Raw genomic sequence first — 23,639 nt, forward strand, 5'->3', positions numbered from 1 at the left:
TTTCTGTATTATTCCTGCATTATTTTTTTATTATTCCTGCATAATTCCTGCATTATTCCTGCATTATTCCTGCATTATTTTTGTTTTATTTTTGTATTATTCCTGCATTATTTCTGTATAACTCCTGTATCACTCTTACTTTAATTAAGCACCACTTTTTCATTATTTCTTTGTCACTCCTGCATTATTTCTTCATTATTCCTGTATTATTCCTGCATTATTTCTTCCTTATTCCTGTATTATTCCTGCATCTTTTCTGTATTATTCCTGCATAATTTCTTCATTATTCCTGTATTATTCCTGCATTACTTCTGTATTATTCCTAAATTCTAAATTGTTCATGCATCAGTCCTTCATTATTCCTGCATCAGTACTGAATTATTCCTGCATTGGTCTTATTGCTGCATTAGTTCTGCAATATTTATGCATAATGTCTGCATCACTCCTGTATCACTTTTTATTTAATTAAGCACAACGTCATTATTTCTTCATTATTCCAGAAACAGTATCGTATACTTCCTGCATTATTTTTGCATCACTCCTGTCTTATTCTTGCACAATTCGTAAGAAACAACCAGCAGGTGGCGATACCGATCTGTCACATTCACAGTGTATTAGCATAACAGCAGGAAGGAAGAGATTGGGTATGTCTGTAATAAAATGTTGAACAGGCTCCTATGGGTGAGATTAATCACACAACCTTTGCGATATACTGTAGTGTACAATACAGAGGCATAGACTGGTGAATTGCTTATTCGAAATGAAACAATGCGTCAGAGCTGAATATTATCCACCACTCAAGGTGGATAATATTCAGCTCTGACGCATTGTAGTTCATATTATCATATTATCAAGGTGGATAATATTCAGCTCTGACGCATTGTTTCATTTCGAATAAGCAATTCTCTGCTGACTTTTTCAGGACCATGAAGGTCTTGCTGTTTATTTAGCGTGATGTGTTCACCTCATTGATTTAATGAAATGCAGTTCAGCCTGTGTGCTGTATTTTATTATCTTTGTTCCAGGCATGGTTGCTTTTCCATCTCTCACACAATCATCTCCTAACATAAATATATAAGAATTTGTCACCTAATGGTGTACTGAAGTTGAAGAATCTGTTGTAGAAAAATCTCTGTTCCATTGTTTTATCATAGAAATGCCCTTTTCTATAAACATAAAGCTGAGGTTTTTAATGTTAACCGATGGAATAGATGATAGAAGGTCAAATGTAATGAACATTATCAGTTACATTTGGTTATTCAGTTATGAGGAAAATGCAGAGACAAAAACATGTCAAAAATGCACTAATTATCTGGGTTAAATAAAAAATTATTCACTGCAAATATATATTATTTTATTATATATTATTATATATTATCTTGCTGTACAAATATAACCACTTCCTGGACAGTAACCCAAATTAACCATGACTATGAGATGGCCCCTGCTTTTTAATGAAATTTTAGTGAAATATCACTCCCTGAATGAAACCATGTTTTGTTACACAAGAAACTATTATGTCTATAATGCCTCAAGTTCAAAAGTGGCATGTTGGCTCTAACACAAGAACTTATGTACGACATAGAACAGGAGAGAAGATGTTAGTAGACTGCCTTATACTCACGGTCAAACACGGAGGTGAAAGCATAATGGTTTGGGAATGTTTGGTGCAGGGAAGGATGGAGACTTATTTTGGGTGAAAGGGATACTGAACCAACATGGCTGCAATTTTCGGAACCAACTTGACCATACAACAAGACTGGAGCTGTGATTCATGCTAAGGAAAAATCTTTTCCTTAGCATGAAAAGATTCATAAGCGAAAGAAGCTTATCGAAACGATGCCAAGGCGAATGCGTGGCGTAATCAAAGCTAAAGGCGGTCCAACAAAATATTAGTGTGTTAGAGAGATCATTTTTTGGACGGGCATTTTGTGTAAAAGTAAATCTTCATAATATTAAATGACCTAGTATGTTGTATTTAATAAAACAAACAAACAAACAAACAAAAAAAACCGCACATGCCTCTCAAAAAACATAACTTTTCTCAAACACAATAAAAGTTGTTTGAAAACGTTGTAAGGAACTGTGTGCATTATTTATATAATTAGTGTGCAGAAGTGTAAATGACTATGTTGATCGAACTGAATTGTAATAAAGAGAAAGTGTGTCTTCTGGTCTCCATTTGGCTGTTTGTTTTTCACCAGATTTTCATTCAGCTGTCATCTCGTTAAAAATGCTTGAGAGAATTAACGAAAACAGCAGCGTAGTGACATTTCACTCCAACTTGCAAAACATTTGGATGATTTGCACAAATCTAGGCATCACTGAAAAACTCAAAAGATGACTATAATAATACACGAAATCATTATTTACATCCTGGAAAAATTTATTAGCGCATTTCTATTAAAGGCACAATAAAGGCACAAATCATTCCAACATTTTGAGTAAAATAAATGAAAAGGGTTAAATATACTGTGTAAGTTTTTAATGAAATTACTGTAATTAAGATCTTGATCTGAATGGTTCGGCTGGAGAATGATGTTTAAAAAAGAATTACATGTACAGTATTTAGCCATCAGTCCAGTGTATATTTGATTCTTAATGAAGGCAGCGACACAAAAGGTACAAAAAAAAAAAAAACCACCGTGTTATTCTGTCTTTCAGGGTCATAAACGTTTAGATCATTTCGACTAACTTGCTTGTTCAATCGATCAGACACCGAGCATGCTAAATGCAGTAATCAGCATAGAAAACTTACACTTATTGGATATTGCATGCTGTGTATTGCACTGCATATGATCAAATTCTTGTAAATACAATAAATAAAAAGAAAAAAAGAAATCACTTGCTATAGCAATTCATTGAAACTCTTCCCTCTGTGCGCCTGGAGTGAAAAACGCTTGATGTCACAGTTCTCTGTTCGACGATTTCCTCAGACGATTCCCTCATTTTGCTTTTTCCTGTGACCCAGCAGCTCTTTGGATCGGTTCTACGTGTGGAGTTGTTTCCTCAGCATGTTAAGATCCTGATCACCGATCACCTGAGTCGGTTTCTCTTGACCACTATAGTCCCTGCCACGATATCGTACACAGTTCTGTTGTGCTGGAAAAAGAGCAGCGTGATAAACGCCGGGAAAAAAAATGCAATGGAGAAATTTTTGTTTAGAGCTCGGATGGTTGACCTAAGAAAAAAAGAGATACAATAATATAATGGATTACAGACATATTCAAATTTAAGGTTAGAATATATTTTTAAGTCTATGTAATCATCAGGATTTGTGAAGGCAGAATACAATCATTGATCTACACCGATACACTGATCAGGCATAACATTATGACCACCTGCCTAATATGGTGTTCTGCTGGCAGTTCTGACTCTTCAAACATTAACAGCATGAACTTTTTCAGCGGTTTGAGCTACAGGAGCTCGTCTGTTGGATCGGACCACACGGTTCAGACTTTTAATAGCAACTGAACACTGCAGACCAGAAACATCCCACAAGAGCTGCAGTTTTGGAGATGCTCAGACCCAGTTGCCTAATTTTGGCTCTGGTCAAACTCGCTCAAATCCTTACACTCGCCTATTTTTCCTGCTTTTAACACGTCAACTTTTGAGGACAAAATGTTCACTTGCTGCCTAATACTGTAAATCCCACGCACTAACAGCTGCCAAGATGAAGAGATAATCAGTGTTATTCTTATTTTTATATTTATTCATTAATATTATTATAAATGGACATTCGGTGTAACCCAGATAAGGATGGGTTCCCTCTTGAGTCCGGTTCCTCTCAAGGTTTCTTCCTTATGCCATCTCTGGGAGTTTTTCTTTGCTGCAGTCGCCACCGGCTCACTCATCAGGGACAAACTTACTTATAAAGAACATATTCACTTTTAATCACCACATTATCTGTGTAAAGCTGCTTTGAGACAATGTTCATTGTTAAAAGCGCTAAACAAATAAAAATGCATTGAATTGAATTGAATTGAATTGAATTATTCACTTCACTGGTCATAATGTTAAAATGCCATAATGTTTTGCCTGATCGGGGTAAATGCTCAGAAGAATGCAGATTAACTTTTGAAATCATGAAATAGCAACATTCACTTAATAAATAAACCTATTGCATACTGAACAACATGCTCTTCTGTTTTTTTTCCTTACATATCACACTAATGCACAAGAACCTACGTCAATATTTACTGAAGTGTGCGAAAAAGAGAAGAGAAAAGTTTGTATCGTGATGCTTTGTTTTGAACATATTTGCATATGTAAAAAACCAATTTATTTATATATACAGTGAGGAAAATAAGTATTTGAACACCCTGCTATTTTGCAAGTTCTCCCACTTAGAAATCATGGAGGGGTCTGAAATGGTCATCGTAGGTGCATGTCCACTGTGAGAGACATAGTCTAAAAAAAAGAGCTGTCCAAAGACACTAGAGACAAAATTGTACACCTCCACAAGGCTGGAAAGGGCTACGGGGAAATTGCCAAGCAGCTTGGTGAAAAAAGGTCCACTGTTGGAGCAATCATTAGAAAGTGGAAGAAGCTAAACATGACTGTCAATCTCCCTCGGACTGGGGCTCCATGCAAGATCTCACCTTGTGGGGTCTCAATGATCCTAAGGAAGGTGAGAAATCAGCCCAGAACTACACGGGAGGAGCTGGTCAATGACCTGAAAAGAGCTGAGACCACCGTTTCCAAGGTTACTGTTGGTAATACACTAAGACGTCATGGTTTGAAATCATGCATGGCACGGAAGGTTCCCCTGCTTAAACCAGCACATGTCCAGGCACGTTTTAAAGTTTGCCAATGACCATTTGGATGATCCAGAGGAGTCATGGGAGAAAGTCATGTGGTCAGATGAGACCAAAATAGAACTTTTGGGTCATAATTCCACTAAACGTTTTTGGAGGAAGAAGAATGATGAGTACCATCCCAAGAACACCATCCCTACTGTGAAGCATGGGGGTGGTAGCATCATGCTTTGGGGCTGTTTTTCTGCACATGGGACAGGGCGACTGCACTGTATTAAGGAGAGGATGACCGGGGCCATGTATTGCAAGATTTTGGGGAACAACCTCCTTCCCTCAATTAGAGCATTGAAGATGGGTCGAGGCTGGGTCTTCCAACATGACAATGACCCTGAAGCACACAGCCAGGATAACCAAGGAGTGGCTCTGTAAGAAGCATATCAAGGTTCTGGCGTGGCCTAGCCAGTCTCCAGACCTAAACCCAATAGAGAATCTTTGGAGGGAGCTCAAACTCCATGTTTCTCAGCGACAGGCCAGAAACCTGACTGATCTTGAGAAGATCTGTGTGGAGGAGTGGGCCAAAATCCCTCCTGCAGTGTGTGCAAACCTGGTGAAAAACTACAGAAAACGTTTGACCTCTTTAATTGCAAACAAAGGCTACTGTACCAAATATTAACATTGACTTTCTCAGGTGTTCAAATACTTATTTGCAGCTGTATCATACAAATAAATAGTAAAAAAATCATACATTGTGTTTTCTGGATTTTTTTTTTAGATTATGTCTCTCACAGTGGACATGCACCTACGATGACAATTTCAGACCCCTCCATGATTTCTAAGTGGGAGAACTTGCAAAATAGCAGGGTGTTCAAATACTTATTTTCCTCACTGTAATTATTAGTAGATGTGCTATACTTTCATTATTTAGAAACTGACCAATACTTTATAGGTAGATTGATTTCTCAAGTGCATTTTCAACACTTCAGAGACTGGGGGCATGTCTTGAGAGTCATATAGAATTCAGATTGACATGGAGGTAGAGCTGGATTTTCCTGGAAACAGAACTGGAAAAGAACGTCTGGTTTCATTTTATCTACAAAGGACTGTTTGTAAACAGGGCCATGCATAAGAATTTAGAAAGCACTTAAGTAAATTGATAATTTTCTGTCTGTCTGAACCGAAATAATAAAGCAAACTATCTGTACTATATGGCATTGTGTAGAATCATATCAAAATCGGGTCACGCCGCATCTGTATAGGAGTGAATCGTATCACATCGGTAGCTGCTTCATATGTATCTTTAAATGTATCGTATCGTTGGGCTGTGCATCGAGATGCGAATCTCACCGGCCTCAGTTATAAGGATGCACATCCCTTATATAAACAAGAGTAAGTACATCACTGGTCAGTGATGTATCCAGATTACTGATAAGTCGGCTTTTAGTTTAACCTGCAGTCACACCAAGTTGCCACAGTCGGGTTTTTTGAGCGCCCGGGCTATTTAAACTGCCCTGCTCAGGGACGTCTGGATAAAATCCTCTGCTAGGTGAATAAAAAGTGAATGTTTAATGGTATGATGCAGCTGTCTGATCCTCACTTTATCTGCATTATCATACTATAACTCTCACACTCTGACACCCATTCAGTATATTTTTTTCTCTCTATCTCTCATTATAGCCCCCTCCATCCCCCAGTAACATCATTCTGTACACTTATTAGCCACTTCATTGCGAACATATGTACACAAGGTCATTCCTGCAATTATCTATCACTTTTTTCCTTTGACCCAGGGATGGTTGTAAACAGAATAGTGCAGAAAACAAAAAACCCACAATGCACAAAGCTACAAAGTGAGGAAAAAAAACCCAGATTTGATCATTCATCTTTTGTTAGAAACAAGCTAGCCAGCTAATTGCGATGAGTATATTTTCCTTATATTTCCAATGCTATAGATTTAAGTTAGCATGTCTGTCTGTTGATTGATCTAAAACAAATTATATGCATTTGATCTAATTGAAAGATTTCTACACTGTTCACATGTCAAGCTGTTGGTTTCATGTCACTGGACTGGGGGTTGAGTCAGAGATCAGATATTAGTCAGATATTGAAAGGTCAGAAGAAAGAAAATGGCACGTCTGGTTAGAGAAGGCAAGAATTAACTATAACAACTGAAATGACCACTCTTTACAACTGTGGTGGCAAGAATAAACCTTAAACCTTGCGGTAGATAGGGCACTATTTCAGGTTTTACTTCAGTCAGCCAAGAATAAAGTCTGGAAATCTAACCAGCTCTTTTTCTAATCTTTAATAAACTAGTTTTGCTCAGAGGTAAAAAGTCATTGTGATCATGATGTGACCATTAACTGGAGCGCTTAACCTGAATCTTTGGCTGAGTGGGTAACCGCACCACCGGGTGGGTGAACAGGTTCCTGTTAAAGTGGCTGGTGAAGGGCAGATTATTTTTGTTCAATGACATAATAAAATCCTATGTGGTTGCAGGGAGAAGAGGTGGTGGAGGAGTTTAAGAACCTGGGGGTCAACAGTGTAAAGTAATGGAGAGTGTGTTAGAGAAGTGAAGAAAAGAGTGCAGGCAGAGTGTAGTGGGTGGAGAAGAGTGACAGCAGGAGTGATTTGTGATAGAAGAGTATTTGCGAGAGTGAAAGGAAAAGTTTATAGGACTGTGGTGAGACCTGAGATGTTGTATGGATTAGAGACAGTGACAATGAGTAAAAGACAGGAGGCGGAGCTGGAGGTAGCAGAGCTGAAGATGTTGAGGTTATCGAGCATGGACAGGTTTAAAAACGAGTTTATTAGAGGGACAGCACATGTAGGATGTTTTGGGGCAAAGTGAGAGAGGTGCGATTGAGATGGTTTGGACATGTGCAGAGGAGGGACATGGGGTATATCGGTAGGAGAATGCTGAGGATGGAGCCACCAGGAAGGAGGAAAAGAAGAAATCCAAGGAGGAGGTTTATGTGAGGGAAGACATGTAGGTGGTTAATTTGAAAGAGGCAGATGTAGAGGACAGAGTTGTATGGAAACTGGCAGCCGAAAGAAAAATTCCTAAATATTTATCCGGTATATTTAATTAAACATCAGGACTTACGCTGACAGACTGACGTTAGTTGCTGGCACCACTCGTACCCGGTTGGGCTGCACCAGCATAGAAGTGTCGCATGTGACCACTCGCAGACCAAGCAGAAATTTCCCTGGCGTGGCTCCACCAGCTCCCCAAATACATATAATCTAAAAAGAGTGAGCGCCATATAGACATGCGGATAAGTGGGTATATGCACATTGCCATACACAGCAAGACTGGCATCGAGGCAAAGTGGTTCCATTCAGTTTAAAGTTGAATTGTATTTGTCACACACATAACCACACACAGTATAAATCTGGTTTGTATGGCAGCAGCTACTCCGGCTCAGGCCAATCGAGTGTGATTACTGTTAAATGTACCAAGTAATTCACTGTAGTATGCGGTGCAAACCGACCAGACTCTGCCCAAGCTTTTTCCTCCACGTGGTCACGTGTTATTAATTCATTCTCATTAATTGAGCACGTTATATTTATCACAGATAATTCTTGCCACTTGTGCACTAAACCATACAATGTGTGAACATTTATCGTGCAATATTTCCCCTTTTTTGTGTGTCTCTATTGTGTTATCTACATTGAATCTTTTATTTTTTTTGGTACTGTATAGACTTTGTTACCTGTCTTGGCTGATGACTGTTATGTGTTACATCTGCACATCTGCATCTACAGAAATGCAATTTCGTTCTGCTTTGCCCAATGCAACGATTTTTATTCTGAAACTTTAAATTTACTCATAAAAAGCGCTGCGTCCTACTCCTATATTCAAAGTCAGAGTGAACTTTATTGTCAATCAGCCAGGCCGGCTGATTGACAATAAAGTTCACTCTGACTTTGAATATAGGAGTAGGGCGCAGCGCTTTTTGAGTCAATTTAAAGTTTCAGAATAAAAATGCAACAGAGGAATTAAAAAAAAGTACAATATAAAAGAATTCACAATATACATGCTCCTTGTCCAAATCTAAATCCTTAAAGAAAAGTGGTGAATCATCAGCCCCAAGGCAAAATCCATTATTTTCAAAGAAGAAATGTGACCAGTATAAAATAAATTTTGAATGACCGTGATCAGTTAGGGTTGGGTTTAGGGTTTGAACCCAAGAGATTAGGACGGGTTTCAAGAAAAAATGTTTGGTAATTGCTAAAATTGCGAGATAAAAGTTTATCATTGGTACATGTTACTTATACTATATATACTTATAAAAGATATATTTTATAATGCTTTAGATCGGCAACAAATTAAATCCACTCTCTCTTACAACTGTGTTCATGCTGACCTCATAGAAGCACACCAATATCCGGTACACAAGAGCCACGAGCATCATTTTCTGCAGCTCCTCCATTGACGTGTCTTCATCTATTTCCTCCACAATGAAGTGCATGGCGAATTTTGAGATGTCCCTAAAATCATCAATACATACAGTACGCCATGAGCATGAAAGCCATCAGGAAATATGTGCATTTTTGTTCTCATCTCTAAATATCTATGTTTTTATGTATTTGTATTGGATTAAAAAAACACCCATTTCTTCCCTTTTGCGAATAATGAAAAATACTGAAACTAATATTTATTGATGTTACACTAAAGTTTCACTTTACAGTCAGTCTTATTAATTAGCTAAAGATTTCAGGCTGTCATGCTACATGATCTGATGTCAGCTCAAGCCCTGTCTTCATTCAAGTATCACTGTGAAAATCTCAGTAGGACTTTATATGTAGGGTTTTAAGCACCCATCACTGAAAAGCACACTTATACAATGATGGAACTGTAATGAATGGACATTTGGTGCCACCCAGATTCTGGAGTCTGGTTCCTCATACCATCTCAGGGAGTTTTTCCTCCTTCTAAACATATACATTCCAACTTCATAACCTCTTTATCTCTGTAAAGTTGCTTTGAGACAATGTTCATAGTTAAAAGCGCTTTAAAAAAAAAGTTGAATTAAAGTGACTGGCACAGGAGTAATGCAGATTTATATATACACACATTATATATATATATATATATATATATATATATATATATATATACACACACACACACACACACACACACACACACACACACACACACACACACACACACACACTATATACTGATATATAAGAATAATAGCATTGCTTTTGCCTTAGACAATTACAGTTGTGCAGATTGTACTGCAGTATAGATTTACTGTCCTCTGACAATAACTCAACATCCATTACTGTAAAAATAGTTGGCAACAAAAGTGCATCCCAGTTTACTGAAGAAAACCTGCCCAAGAGCATGAATTACTGAAACCATGTCATGTGGTCTTATGAGACTAAGATACCCTGGTGAGGAGAACCAAGAAAATTAAGAACCAAGAAAATTGTGTCTTGTCTACAGTCAAGCATGTTGGTGGTAGCATCATGGTCTGGGGCTGCATGAGTGCTGCTGTACTGGGGGTCTGCAGTTCAATGAAGGGAAACATGGATTCCAACATGTACTGTGACATTCTGAAGCAAAACTTGATGCCCTCCCTTCAGAAACTGGCCGAACAGCAGTTTTCCAACATAAAAACAATCCCAAACACACCGCCAAGATGACTTGCTGAGAAAGCTGAAGGTGATGGCCAGACCTGAACCCTATTGAGCACCTGTGGGGCATCCTCAAGTGAAAGATGGAGAAGCATCATGTGTCTAACAAAAAGCAGCTGTCATTATGAATGAGTGGAAGAGGATCCCAGCGACAACCTGTGCAGCTCCGGTGAATTCCACACCCAGGAGGATTTATGCAGTGCTGGATAACGATGGTGCTCACACAAAATATTTACACTTTGGACACAATTTTGACATGTTCAGGGTGTACTCACTTTTGTTGCCAGTTATTTAGACAATAATGGCTGTATGTTGAGTTATTTTTAGAGGACAGTAAATCTGTACTGTTATAGAAGCTGCACATTGACTACTCTAAAATATATATCCAAGTTTCATTCTATTGTATTGTCCCCTCAGAACATATAATAAAACCGTTGCTGAAACGTAAGCGGTGCACTCATTTTCGTGAGATACTGTATATATATTTTCTCATGCAGGTAGAAGCCATAATGCGTACCAGAATTGTAGACCATTTGTAAACTGGCACTATTTAGGAAAGAGCTGGAGTCAGATCTCATCGAGTGCTGAGTGCGTGTGAACTTGGTAAAAATCGTGAAAGGAACCTACACCACTGCAAACCCCTGGACTCAACTCACTTCATTCCACTGAGGTGTATTATGCTTAGGATGATGGTTGCTTTGATGAAGAAGAGGATGAAGAAGTCCACCATCTCAGCCAAGAAGCGGTGGAGTGGAGAAGGAATCAGATATTCTCGACCTAAATCAGATCCACAAGAATTACAAAAGCAGCTCACGTATAGAATTAGTAAACTTTGACATCATGTTGAATGAGGTCTATTGGCCAACTTCTGGTGTTCAGCATCCTGGTAGAACATGCACAGTTCTCTAACCTTGTTCTAAATTGACTGGACTGAAAGTACATGAATAACCGAGCAGCAGGTTTCGGTACCTGGTTGTTGGGCGTTTCCATTTTGTTGCAGGTTTTGGGGGACAGGAACATTCTGACTCTGGCCATTTAACTCTACCTGTCTACCACTCGTGTTATTGGCAGCTGGACTGGCAGAAGGGACATGAATTGACGGAAAAGAAGACAAGGGGACACCAAACGAATGCATAATCCAGGTGCGTAGGTCTGGGTTAGTCAAATCCGCCCCCCAAGTTGAAACTCTCAGGCTCCCGCTCGCTGCCTGTGCTGGTAGACAGGGCGGAAAAGGAAACACACTGGCCCAGCTCTGCCAGCTGATATATCCCCAGTAATACTGCCACATCCATTCCTGCAGTTTCTCACAATATTGTGATGTGGTTATTAGGTCAGACACCGGTTCTGAACCGGGACTGGAAAAGCCGTTCATCTCTTTCTCACTGTCGCTTAGGGAAACAGTTCTCTTCACGTCGTGTACTCCTCCGTCCAGGGAGTCCGCCATGACAGCTCTGTCATCCTAAGCATACGGCGGCTAAATCTCAAACGGCTTCCCGTAAAGTACATAGTGCACTACATTGGGCGCAGTAGTCTTTATTTCCTCATCCAGTGAAGTGCACGTGGAGAGGGACTATCGTGCTGTTTGAGATTCAGCCCATGCAAACTGGTGATTTCTGGCCCTGCTGTAGGGGTACCGCTACAGACACATAGAGGGCGCCATGGAGCAGGCAGGACAAATGACACTGCACCTTCTACATACAGTATGATACTGCAGGCGGTCTATTATACCAAAGTAGACTATAAATATTCTATTATACAAAAGTGTCTGAATATTAACGGCCCAGTGCTCAAACAAGCATGGCTGGATAAATCCTATCATGACTGAGTAAATCCTATAAATCCTAAAACTGTTGCATTAACCAATCAGATTGCATTTTGGCTAATCTGAGGCCCTTTAGAAGGCGTTTAATCACGTCCAGATTTGGGCAAAGTTACTTTTAAAAGTAATGCATTACAATATTGAGTTACTCCCCAAAAAAGTAACTTATTACGTTACTTAGTTACTTGTTATGGAAAGTAATGCGTTATATTACTTTTGCGTTACTTTTGCGTTACTTGTATCTCTTTCATGCCTTACAGGTGTAACAGGTGTAATATAGATAATTGCCATTAAGAAATGTTATATTAGAGCAAGAAAAATGTCTTAAACATTTAAAATGTTTAATAACCTCAGAGAACAACAATAAGATGATCGACTAAATTTTGACCACAAGGCTGAACACTTTCCAGTCGCACTTCTGTACACTGCTTTGCAATCTGCCTTCGCCATCAGGAATGTAACTATCGTTCGTGTATATAAGGTTAAGGGTGTGGGCTGCACACCGGTGATGTGGAGGGAGAACATACCTTTCGCTGTCATCACGTAAAACATCGTGCAATTCTGTAAATATGACCTCGTCCTCGTCTACATCATTCTCTGCTTCATCATCAGCTTGAAACATTCTGAACGCTTTTACAAAGTTTGCGCTATTATCAGTGACCGTGGCAGTTTATCTTCCCACAAAGAGCAAATGAGCTGTGAATTTGCTCTCTTTCTCCGCTGCGATGGCATCGTACATGTGTCTCCTACGGAGAACTTTTATTCTGAGCAGTCCATAGAGCTGCAGTGCTGGAAAGTCGGCAAAAGTTTTCTATATTTCTGTCTCCATTTCCATATATGCAACATTGCATAATGTTGCATATATTCAACATTATACACACACACACACACACACACACACACACACACACACACACACACACACACACACACACATCTGTAGTGCTGTGCTTTGCATGCAGATGTTTATTTTTTTTTTTTAATGGTATTTTTTGCAGTTGACAAGAGCTTTTCACCAACACATAATCTACACTTAACCATTATTCCTTTCTCCTTTTCCTCGACTATTTCAAAATAATAAGAATACTTCCATCACAGTAATGTAATGCTCTGGTTTGCCATCTCCGCTTCTGACCAGCTTCTGTTCCCTTTGCTCGCACGTATGACTGCGCGATTCTACGTGACTACGTTCATTTTAATTCAGTATTTATTTATTTTTTATGCAAAATAATTTAACTGAAAAGTAACTCGCATTACCTTTTTAAAAAAGTAACTCAGATATTAATGTGTAAATTTATAAAGTAACGCGCTACTTTACTCGTTACTCCAGAAAAGTAATATTATTACGTAACGCACGTTACTTGTAACGCGTTACCCCAACCTGATCACGTCGGCATTTTCACTCCCTTTGATTGGATGGTCAGAGAGCGCACTAGATAGAATTAGGTGTTTCTTCATTCCACAGAGGACAAGAGATTGATTAGGTTACAGATATACTTACAAGGACATTTTTAAGACAGGCTTAAATAAAAGCTGGACATCATTAAAAAAGGACAGTCAAAATAGTTCTTAAGTTTTTCCACAAACTATTTGTACTTTTGCATTTTCTTTCCCATATAATTAGCACAAAAACATTCAATTTGCCTTCGTTTCAAATCCCTAGAAAAACCATAATGCACGAAGTAAATGCACAAAAATGCACGGTCATTTTATGCGGTTGATATTGATGCTTCTGCTTAAAATGATGTATGCATGTGTGGCTGCAGTGAAAGGAGATTTGCTAAATTGTGTTAATCAGGTTTCTTGTTTTTGTAATGGCATTCATTCCGGCTGCATGAGATACCTGTCTGTGAAGCAGTGCTCTGTTCTATTGTGTTTCTAAATAATATTGATGGTTTTAATAGCCATGGCATCATAAAGATGGTATTAAGAGGCTCTGTTAGGACATCACTGATGTGTGAATCTGTGGCCCACTCCTGGGCCATATCCTGGCCATGGTGGGTCTGGAGCCTACTTAGGACAAAAAGAAGGAACACAACCCTCATTGAAACCTCTCTGTCATAGAGCACCATGAATACACACTTGTGAAATGATAGAAACATGCACACGAAGCCCACATTCTTCAACCTGGAGGCAGCAAGATCACACTGCAGCTGCAAGGCAGTAACACTAGACACTGCACCCTTTAGAGCAACATATTGAGATTGGCATTATTGGGATTTGAACTCACAACCTTCTGGTCAAAAGGTCAAAATCTTACCCCTGAGCTACCACTTGTCCATACTATAACAACTAGAATTTGAGACTTCAACATTTCTGGCAAATAACATTGAATCCATATAAGAGGTTTATTTGTGTGATTAGTTTTTTTTTTTCTGTAATCTACATGCTGTGTGTGATTGATATGTTCCTAAATGTTACACATTCAATTATTTAAGTCATATATTTGTTTATCATGCAGCAATAAAAATCCCTGAGTTACAAAGTAGCATGTGTGTCCAGAATCACTGTGTGAATTGATGTAATGTATAAATGTTAAGTTTTTCGCAGTACTGCAGAATTCAATAGTGGATGAAGAGTGCAGGGATTTTGATAAATGTTCACTTTGGTTGATTATTGTTTGCGTTAACGGCAGAGCCCGATCATCTGAAGTATCAATAAGAAAATTGTTACAATGTCTAGGTAGAGGTTCAATGAAGCAAAAATGTATTCCTCTGCACTAATGGTGTATTTGTGTTTCCCGCCCAGCATTAGCTGTGTATCCATCACCAGGTACTACAAAAGAGAGTCAGAGATGTGAGAGATTTGTGTTAGTAATTACAATAGTTACTACATGCCTATATGGCTGAACATAGTAATGTATGACAAACATTATTCTGTGTTAACTTTGTAAGAGTTACTTACTATAGAGAAGACCAATGTCCCCAATGATGCATAAGCAATGTACAGAAACTGTTACAAGTACAGAAAAATAACCCATGAAATAAAATAAAGTACTAAGAGCTGATCATTCATGTTCCGTGTCGGTCATATTGTTTACCTGGGACCTCATGATAGCACAGAGTAATCCAAACGAGAACAGAGTCCAGCACAGGACCCAAATGGTTCCACTTACAGTCGTAAAGTCCCACTGTAAGCAACAGAGTTTGTAGATGTTGAAACAATTTTTATAGGTACATTCAACTTCAACGTGCAAAATATCATACAGTCATGAACTCTGTACTGTATATATTAGTCTGCATAAAACAAATAATAATAAAAAAAAACTATTTCGACTATTGTGTTTTTAATATTCACTGTCCCACATGACTGCAGACTTTACTCAGTAGTTATTTAACAACACCTTACAAAATACACAAACCATTTACAGTAGGTAAAATGTGACTCCAGTGAAAGTGCACACTTTAAACTTCCACTTGAATAAAAGTGCAATTGTATTTGCCTTAAAATGTACTTAAGTATCCAAAGGTCTATGATTTATTATGGCTATAATGTTCCTATTATTATTTTTGTCACATGATTTTTGCCTAATCACCTCATTTTATTTAAAAAGACTAAGACTGTTACTCTTAACGCACCGATTTATTAATAAAATTATATTAATAAGTCAAACACTGATTGATATCTATTAAAATTATCATGAGCCCAAAACCTTCTTTTCAAAGACTAAAAAGTTAGAGTCTGGAGTTTATTCCATTATTTATTCTTCTCAAAATGTTCTGTTTGCTGCTCAACTTACACTGAACTGTATGTTCATAATAAATAGATACACACCAAGCAGCAATTAAAACAAGTTTAAACAGAGCGCACGCTCTACCCTGATTGGTGGGTTGCTGCGTGCTTGAACAGTATAAGTTTTTATCCACTCATAAATGATTTTTATCATATATTTGACTAAAATGTAGTGAAGTCTCTTCAAATGGAAATGCTTCAATAAAGTACAGATGCGCAAAAAGCTACTCAAGTAGAGAAACAAATTACTTTTACTTCCCTAATGTCCACCACTGGTAATCAAATGCACAACATTCGCCACTTTAACTCCAAATTTAGCATTGAAATGTCCTGCAGGTGACTGTATCATATAAACAGGTTCAAGTGGCTGTAAGAAGATTGTCTTTAGCCTTCAGTTCTCCCAAGACACTGTGTATATCATTGTGTTTGGAATGAAAGAAAGTGGTTTATCATGTAAACTTATGTAACTTATGTAAACTTGTGTAACTTAATAATCACAGCCTAGTTGTGGCAATAACATATTTGCACACTAAAGTACCGTATCAATAGCACATACCAAATGCAGTGATGTGTGTGTCTGTCCATGGAATTTTTTTTTTATTTTTTTTTTTACTTAAAACTATTTATCTTTCCCAAGATCAGTCCATTTCTTTATACCTAATATCAGCTTTAAAAAATGCCTAAAAAAAGAGACATATTGTTTTTTTTTCTCATAACAGAAATAAACAGAATTGACATGTGCAGCAGGTTTGGGGAAAATAGTGACATTATACATAATAATAAAGGCAGGAATATTTGTGTAACTGACTTATAAATGCAAAAGGGGCAGATTTCTTTAAGGTATCTATTAAGTATGTAAATAATAATTTTTTACATATATTGCCATGTGACCCACCTTAGACTGCATTGCAAATACACTCAGACTAAAGGACACCAAGGCAGTGGCTCCCACTGCCCACAGAACAGCTTCTGCACTGAAGAACCTAAAACACACACATTCAACACTTTTCATACTGGAATTCTCTTAATAAAGAGCCTGTATATAATATACACCCTACAGCGGGCTCCGATTGGGTTTCAAAAAACGCAGAGTATTAATCTAGATTAATGTCACACATCGTTCATTACACCTCACTGCTGCTGAATTTCCCCAATCTGAAATGTTCAGGAGGTGTTAATTACATTTCTACAAAAGTGGTACAGTAGTGCCAGATTAAAATCAAATCATTACTTTTTCCAAAGCTTACACAGGGACTTGGACATCATCTACACTTTATGTTGTAAGAAGGAGAACTGTGTAATCATCGCTAAACTCAATGGTTATGTAAAGAGTCCTTCATTTAACATTTTTTTGAATAAAGGAGTCTCATGTCACATAATACAAAGGCAGGCGGATGAAAGTGCAGCTCAGTTCTTTTAATATCAACAGCAAACAAATCTAAATCAAGAGACTGTGGTCAAAAACAGGCAACACTCATGTGAGAGACTATAGGAGACCTTATAGTCAGAACCAAGGCAACAATCTGGGGAACAAGGCTTAGTAATATTCAGGGAATGTATTACTTGTGTAATAAATTCCCTGAAAATGTTTATTACTTTGCATTGTTTTCATAAATGCTATACTTTGTCATGTGTGTGTGTGTGTGTGTGTGTGTGTGTGTGTGTGTGTGTGTGTGTGTGTGTGTGTGTGTGTGTATGTATAAAGTTATAGATGTAGCAGCCAATAGACACGTTTTGACAGTGATGTGAGGATTGCTGGGGTGCAGTTAGGATTCCAATTCATCCCAAAGGTGTTCAGTAGGGTTGAAGTCAGATCTCTATGGCAGGCTGCTCAAGAAATCTCTACTTTAACCCATGTACAGCATATCTTCATGGAGCTGGCTTTATGCACAAGGACATTGTCATGCTGGAACAGGTTTGGGTTTCCTAGTCCTACCACAATGCTACCACATCCAAAGACATCCTATACAATTGTGTGTCTCTGAACAATGAGATATAAATAATGAGAATGTAAATATGAATGTAGCTTGAATATATACAGTATATATATATATATATATATATATATATATATATATATATATATATATATATATATATATATATATATATATATATATTGTACAATTATAACAGCTTAAAATTGCAGGAATCCGATTAATAAAAAACTACTTTGCATCTTTGCATATATTTTAGCTATATGAAAATTAAACATGTTATAAACTAGAATCAGATTAACAATAAACTAATTATAAACAAGCATATTTTAATTAATTAGTATTTATAAATTAATGGATAGTTAATGAAACATTTGAAGAATTTTGTTGTCCATTCCTGTCTCTTACTCTTAACGACTCACCCACCCTGTGTTCCTCCAAGGAGAGATAATAATAATAATAATAATAATAATAATAATAATAATAATAATAATAATAATAATAATAATAATAAAAAGAAGAAGAAGAAGAAGAATATACTCAAATTTACACACCATTTTTTACTCCTGCAAAATGTTAGATACTGAGGCACTGGAATAGTTAAAGCTACAGGAAATCTGCTTGAGAAAGGAACGGCTGTTGGCTGTTACTATTTTGATTCGATCAGTTATTAATCAGTAGTTATTATGATAGTAAAATACTTGGAAGTTATGCGGGTAAAAATACAAGATATATAAAAATACAATATTTTCACAAGAAGAAATATATGCTCAGAGTTTAATGATAACTGCTTGATAAACAGTGAACTCTTACTACATTATTGAGTAATTTACTAGCAGTACTTGACATTTACGATAGGTGATAATAAAGAACTACTCGTTCTCATACAGAGCTATCCACTGGGATATAAGGGTTATAAAGTGTTATCTATTTTATAGTAGGTTTTTGGGGCAAGATAAAATAAGAATAGCTCTTATTGGTGAAAGCAGAGTTATGGATTATTCAGCTACCAAATCAGACATCAAGAGGTTACAATGGACGGTCAGGACTGCTGAAAGGACTATAGGTGCCCCACTGCCCAATAATCCAGAGTGGAGAAAAGGGTGAAGAAAAACACTTTGTACCCCACAAACCCAGCCCACTCTCTCTTCGAACTGTGGCCTTCTGGTCAGTGCTACAGAGCTCCATCCACCAGAACAGCCAGGCACAAAAATGTTTTTTTCCCACATACTATACTGAACCTAAACAATTAAAATATTCATAACGACACATTGTACATCATAACTGACACATTTATACATAGAATCCAAATGGTACATTTGTAAACTGCACACTTGTAAATAACACATTTGTACCTTCATTTTAAAAATATTTCTACTTCTGTATATAGTGCATTAATTGTATGTTTTGTTATATTATGTCTGTACTTTCTCCTGCACTGGAAGCTCCTGTCACCTTCCTTGTGTGTGTAAACATACTTGGTAATAAAGCTATTTCAGATTTCTGGATCTGAGATTTTACATATAATATATAAGCATCTTACTTACACAGTAATGGATCCAAGTAGCATCCCCTCTGCAACAGTCTGTTGAGAAATAGATTAGTTAAAAAACACAATACCCTATGTGACATTAGTGTTTTTTTAAACAGGGAGCAGCAGGCTGACGTTTACTTACAAACAACCCAAGAAAGAAGAAGTTCAAGGGAACCTTTCTTCGCACATCGCCACAGCAGGAGAGTACAATGACAAGAAATAGTGTTGCCCCCCTATTGGAATGCACACACACACACACACCCACACACACCCACACACACACACACACACACACACACACACACACACACACACATATATATATATATATATATACACAATATGACCTTCATTGGAACCTGTAGGAGGGAGAACTGACTGGCCAGAACTGGCAAACTATACATTTTTGTTCTGCTACATTGAAAATAAGATGGCTAAGATACAATACAATCTGTAGCCAAATTAAACCTTACACAAGACAGGTCCAGTTTACAGCTCTCTGTATTATTGTGATAATCATTACAGCCTGGTGTCAATAGTATGTATGATTCTTTATCGGCAAACCCATAAACACTTATGCAATGCAGAACACTTACATCATGGTGTAGGAAAACCAGCTTGTGCGTATAACCCAGATTTTCAATGTATTCCTATCAAAAGTGGACAAAAACAATGATAAGAATAACTAGAGAATCATATTCAAGTTATTAGACATGGGAATCAGAATGGCTGATATTGAAAGCAATGAGAATGGTACATTTGGAATACATTTGGAATTATTTGTGAGTAATATTTTGTTATTAGGAGCAATTAAAATATTATTATGAACAAATTTTTACACACCAATAAAGGAATGCACAGATAATTCCAACTGTTATCAGCAGCTGAATCATGAGGGTGAGGTACACCTTCCTGATGAAACCTGGAAATAAAGGTATTAAACACAATCACTAATGAGGGTGACAAAGGAAAATCTATTTACAGGGCTGAGCCTACATATATAAGAAAGTTATAGACTTAAATGTTGAACACATCTAACTAGTATGTTTTAAATTTTTTGGGGACTATAATGATTTTATAGGCCCAAACACCTTCACCCACTACTGGAAACTCTTTTGGAATCTAATGTGAAATGCTGTAGTGAAAATGTAGAGTGTATAAATGTATTTACTCTATGCCTATAAACCCACCTCGTCTGACAGAAGCTTCAGAGAAGCAGTTTACATCCTCAAAGCACTGTGTGTATTCCGGGGGCAGGACGTCTGCTGTTCCTACATTATTACTACATTGAGTGACTGTAGAAATTCCAGCCTCCCCAGCATTCCTGGCTTCTTGGGCATAGGGTTGGGGGCACGTGGGGTTGTAAGGAGGGGGAAGCTGATCGCCGTTAACCATCTCTGGTCTCTCCATGTGAGTCTGAGTATCCAAGGAGCTCTTAATAATGGGAACCTGAGAACAGTTTATTTAACTAAATAAAGAAGAATGGAAAAAGGTATATGAGTGATTTGTTGATACTCACACACACACACATACACACACACACGCACGCACACACACACACTGAACCCATTCACCAGTTAATGTTAATTTCATTCATTAGATTTCTGTTCAGCATCGAAGTATGGATCTGGCCTTTTTTTTTATACAATTTAATATTTTAGTAATATACAGTGGGAACCAGATCAGATTCTATATAATTAAATTAAATACGAAAAATCCACTAAACAGAATCTAATAACATATGTTAACCATATGATCATTCTGATAGTCACAGCGTTTAATTAAGGCCTGTTTCAAAAGGCCAGAAATGAAAAATTAGTCTTATTATTTGATTTAGGCATGTTAATGATCACAGTTTAATAGACGTTTTTGCTATTATGTAGCTGTTTAGCTTAATTCAGGTCTCTTACCTTTCACTCTCGGCTTCACTGCAGCTCTGTTCCATAAAAGCTACATGCAGGGCAAAGTCTACCCTCAATAGCTTTGTTTCCTGGGAGACTCGGACCAGCCTATGGGAGCCAATCAATATTAAAGGTTCTCCCCACATGAAATTTAAACCTGCGTTTAACAATCATATCCAGTGCATAATCAACGGCTGAAATAAATTCACTCACATACATGGTACAATTGTGACTTAATTATTTAATAATGTAATTTCACGTTCACTATTATAAATCAGCAGTGCTGCATTAATTGTCTGTTTAACGAATTTATTGTATTTGCTCCCATTTACTTCCACAGGTACACATAATTGAAACATACACTCTTTGTCTTTAATTAATGTTATTTAATAATGCTGTGTCATGATGTATGGTTCGGTGATGAACCTTTAACACTCATGAAGCCATTCCATCACACGACAGGGTCAAAAAAGGTTCTTCACACTCAAAAAATGCTGATCATATATAATCATATAATGATTAATGGATTAATTAATTAAACCAAGAGTTTTATTATTATTATTTTAATAATTACCATTTAAAGTTCAACATATTTCATTATTTTTTATATTTTTTACACTTTATAGTTTACTTCATATGTTTAATATAGGTATAATTAGGATATTATAATATAATTCTTCTATTTACATGTTTATACGTTGGACAGTTGTAACAAGCATTTTATACTCTGTATGAATGTGTGTGACAAATAAAATTGTATTTGATCTTTTAGTGAATTTCCCTCTGGGATGAATAAAGCACTCTATTTATTAACAAAAACCTTTTCAATCAAGGCCAGTAAATGAATTCTACTGTGACACTGTGTAGTTGGGACTCCGGCAAGACTCGCTATTGCAGCATAACTGAAAAAGGAGCCAGAAGGTAACACAGACATGAGGATAAGAGACGCCACCACACAAGCATCAACAAACCTGAATGAACATGTGAATATGAGGGGTATGACAGCATACAAATATACCAGTTCAACAAACACTCTATATCCAGGATCTCTCCAGATCTTCTGCTTTAACTATGAAAAACCCACTGATAAAAGATTTGACTAAATAAATTAGTCAGTTTGACTAAACTGCTGAACAGTTTGCTAGAATGGCTTATGGCTGTAATGATTTACATTACAATATAACAATGACATAACTATAACAAATAGATTTTATGTGTCACCCAAATGAAGATGGGTTCCCTTTTTAGATTTGGTTTCTCACGAGATTTCTTCTTATAATCATAATAAAAGTGAATCGAGAGGAATATGAAGATTCGGATAGCAAAATGAAATCTTATATGTGTTCTATGGTTTCTTGAGGAATATGAACATCTGGAAGAGTCTAGAAGAGTTCCCCTGTTCTGTTTACACCAGCCATTTGTAAAACCATTTGGTGAAGAAACTTCAGTTTAACTAATAATCAAATTAAAAGGTCTTGCGCCACTTCGAGAAATATCCAGTAGAGGGCAACAAGAACTACACCACTAAAAGAGCAGCAGGTCTGTAGACTCCTGTACTTTTCAGCAGCTCTACCTGGTGCACATATTCACCCAAACCTGCTCACTATTACTGCTTATTACAACACAATGCAGGGATGTAAAGAGTATGTGATTGTTATAGTGTAGTATACTGGTTCTAATGTTGAATGAATGATAATGGCTTCACATTATGGATTGTGTATAACCAACTCTTACTTTTATTTACTTTATGAAATCCTGTTACAATAAAAAGAATGGGCCTATGTTTAATCATTTATTCACTAGCTAACCGGCTTTGCAGTTATATGTAAACAGAGTCCAGGGTTTGATTCAAGAGCTAAAAGTATTTAATGTAAACTGGTGAATAGAAAGTGAGAGTGGAAGAGAGAGAGAGAAAGAAAGAGAGAGAGAGAGAGAGAGAGAGAGACACCTTTGCCCAGAGTGATTGTGTATTTATTTCGCTGTTTGTTTGTTTTTTATTTAATTGATATTTGTACAACATTTCTTGGTCATTTGTACATTTTAACAGTGGTGTAACGGTGACAGAGAGATAGAAAGACATAGATAGAGAGATAGAGAGATAGATAGATAGAGAGAGAGAGAGAGAGAGAGAGAGAGAGAGAGAGAGAGAGAGAGAGAGATCAGTGTATAATCTACATTAAACTATAACTCTGACTCTGTACGTGTAGTTGAGCGACAGGACGGGCCCCGGGCCTCTCTCTCTCTCTCTCTCTCTCTCTCTGCAGGCTTTCTTTCAGTAACTTCTTCCTCTGAAACTTTCACTCCTGCTCC

The 23,639-nt window shown here is 37.2% G+C and overlaps 2 protein-coding genes across 4 annotated transcripts; both read right to left on the reverse strand.

Moving 5' to 3' along the window:
* Positions 1-2,368: 2,368 nt before the first annotated feature.
* Positions 2,369-11,918, reverse strand: fam8a1b (family with sequence similarity 8 member A1b). Of its 2 annotated transcripts, XM_083538523.1 has the most exons (5): positions 11,376-11,914; positions 11,063-11,183; positions 9,125-9,248; positions 7,861-8,000; positions 2,369-3,181 (listed from the first exon to the last, which is right to left on the reverse strand). In XM_083538523.1, the coding sequence occupies exons 1-5, from the start codon at positions 11,848-11,850 to the stop codon at positions 3,037-3,039; spliced, it is 1,005 nt and encodes a 334-aa protein (XP_083394649.1). In that variant the 5' UTR covers positions 11,851-11,914; the 3' UTR covers positions 2,369-3,036. The 2 variants fall into 2 exon arrangements, with proteins under 2 accessions (XP_083394649.1, XP_083394650.1); XM_083538524.1 differs by lacking the exon at positions 7,861-8,000 and having other exon boundaries at positions 11,376-11,918.
* Positions 11,919-14,561: 2,643 nt separating this feature from the next.
* On the reverse strand, positions 14,562-21,401 carry LOC310724575 (protein lifeguard 1). 2 transcript variants are annotated; one of them, XM_083538809.1, is made up of 10 exons: positions 21,339-21,401; positions 20,619-20,896; positions 20,272-20,350; positions 20,025-20,078; positions 19,571-19,661; positions 19,442-19,479; positions 16,853-16,940; positions 15,266-15,355; positions 15,130-15,177; positions 14,562-15,000 (listed from the first exon to the last, which is right to left on the reverse strand). In XM_083538809.1, the coding sequence occupies exons 2-10, from the start codon at positions 20,836-20,838 to the stop codon at positions 14,851-14,853; spliced, it is 858 nt and encodes a 285-aa protein (XP_083394935.1). In that variant the 5' UTR covers positions 20,839-20,896; positions 21,339-21,401; the 3' UTR covers positions 14,562-14,850. The 2 variants fall into 2 exon arrangements, with proteins under 2 accessions (XP_083394935.1, XP_083394936.1); XM_083538810.1 differs by having other exon boundaries at positions 20,619-20,877; positions 21,339-21,395.
* Between the last annotated feature and the right edge of the window lie 2,238 nt (positions 21,402-23,639).

This window comes from Silurus aristotelis (genome assembly GCF_946808225.1).
Source record: "Silurus aristotelis genome assembly, chromosome: 1".
In the NCBI taxonomy this organism is placed as follows: Eukaryota; Metazoa; Chordata; class Actinopteri; order Siluriformes; family Siluridae; genus Silurus; species Silurus aristotelis.

Bases quoted from the DNA above. Each gene is read 5' to 3' on its own strand.
- fam8a1b (XM_083538523.1), bottom strand. From the start codon at position 11,850: ATGGCGGACTCCCTGGACGGAGGAGTACACGACGTGAAGAGAACTGTT. The intron at 11,184-11,375 runs GTACCGAAACCT...GATCTGATTTAG, and splicing joins TGGAAACGCCCAACAACCAG to GTCGAGAATATCTGATTCCT. The intron at 3,182-7,860 runs GTAAGTCCTGAT...TTTTTTTCTTAG, and splicing joins ACTAACGTCAGTCTGTCAGC to GTCAACCATCCGAGCTCTAA.
- LOC310724575 (XM_083538809.1), bottom strand. From the start codon at position 20,838: ATGGAGAGACCAGAGATGGTTAACGGCGATCAGCTTCCCCCTCCTTAC. The intron at 20,079-20,271 runs GTGTGTAAAAAT...CACTTTTGATAG, and splicing joins ATCTGTGCATTCCTTTATTG to GAATACATTGAAAATCTGGG. The intron at 15,178-15,265 runs GTAAACAATATG...TACTTGTAACAG, and splicing joins GTGCTATCATGAGGTCCCAG to TTTCTGTACATTGCTTATGC.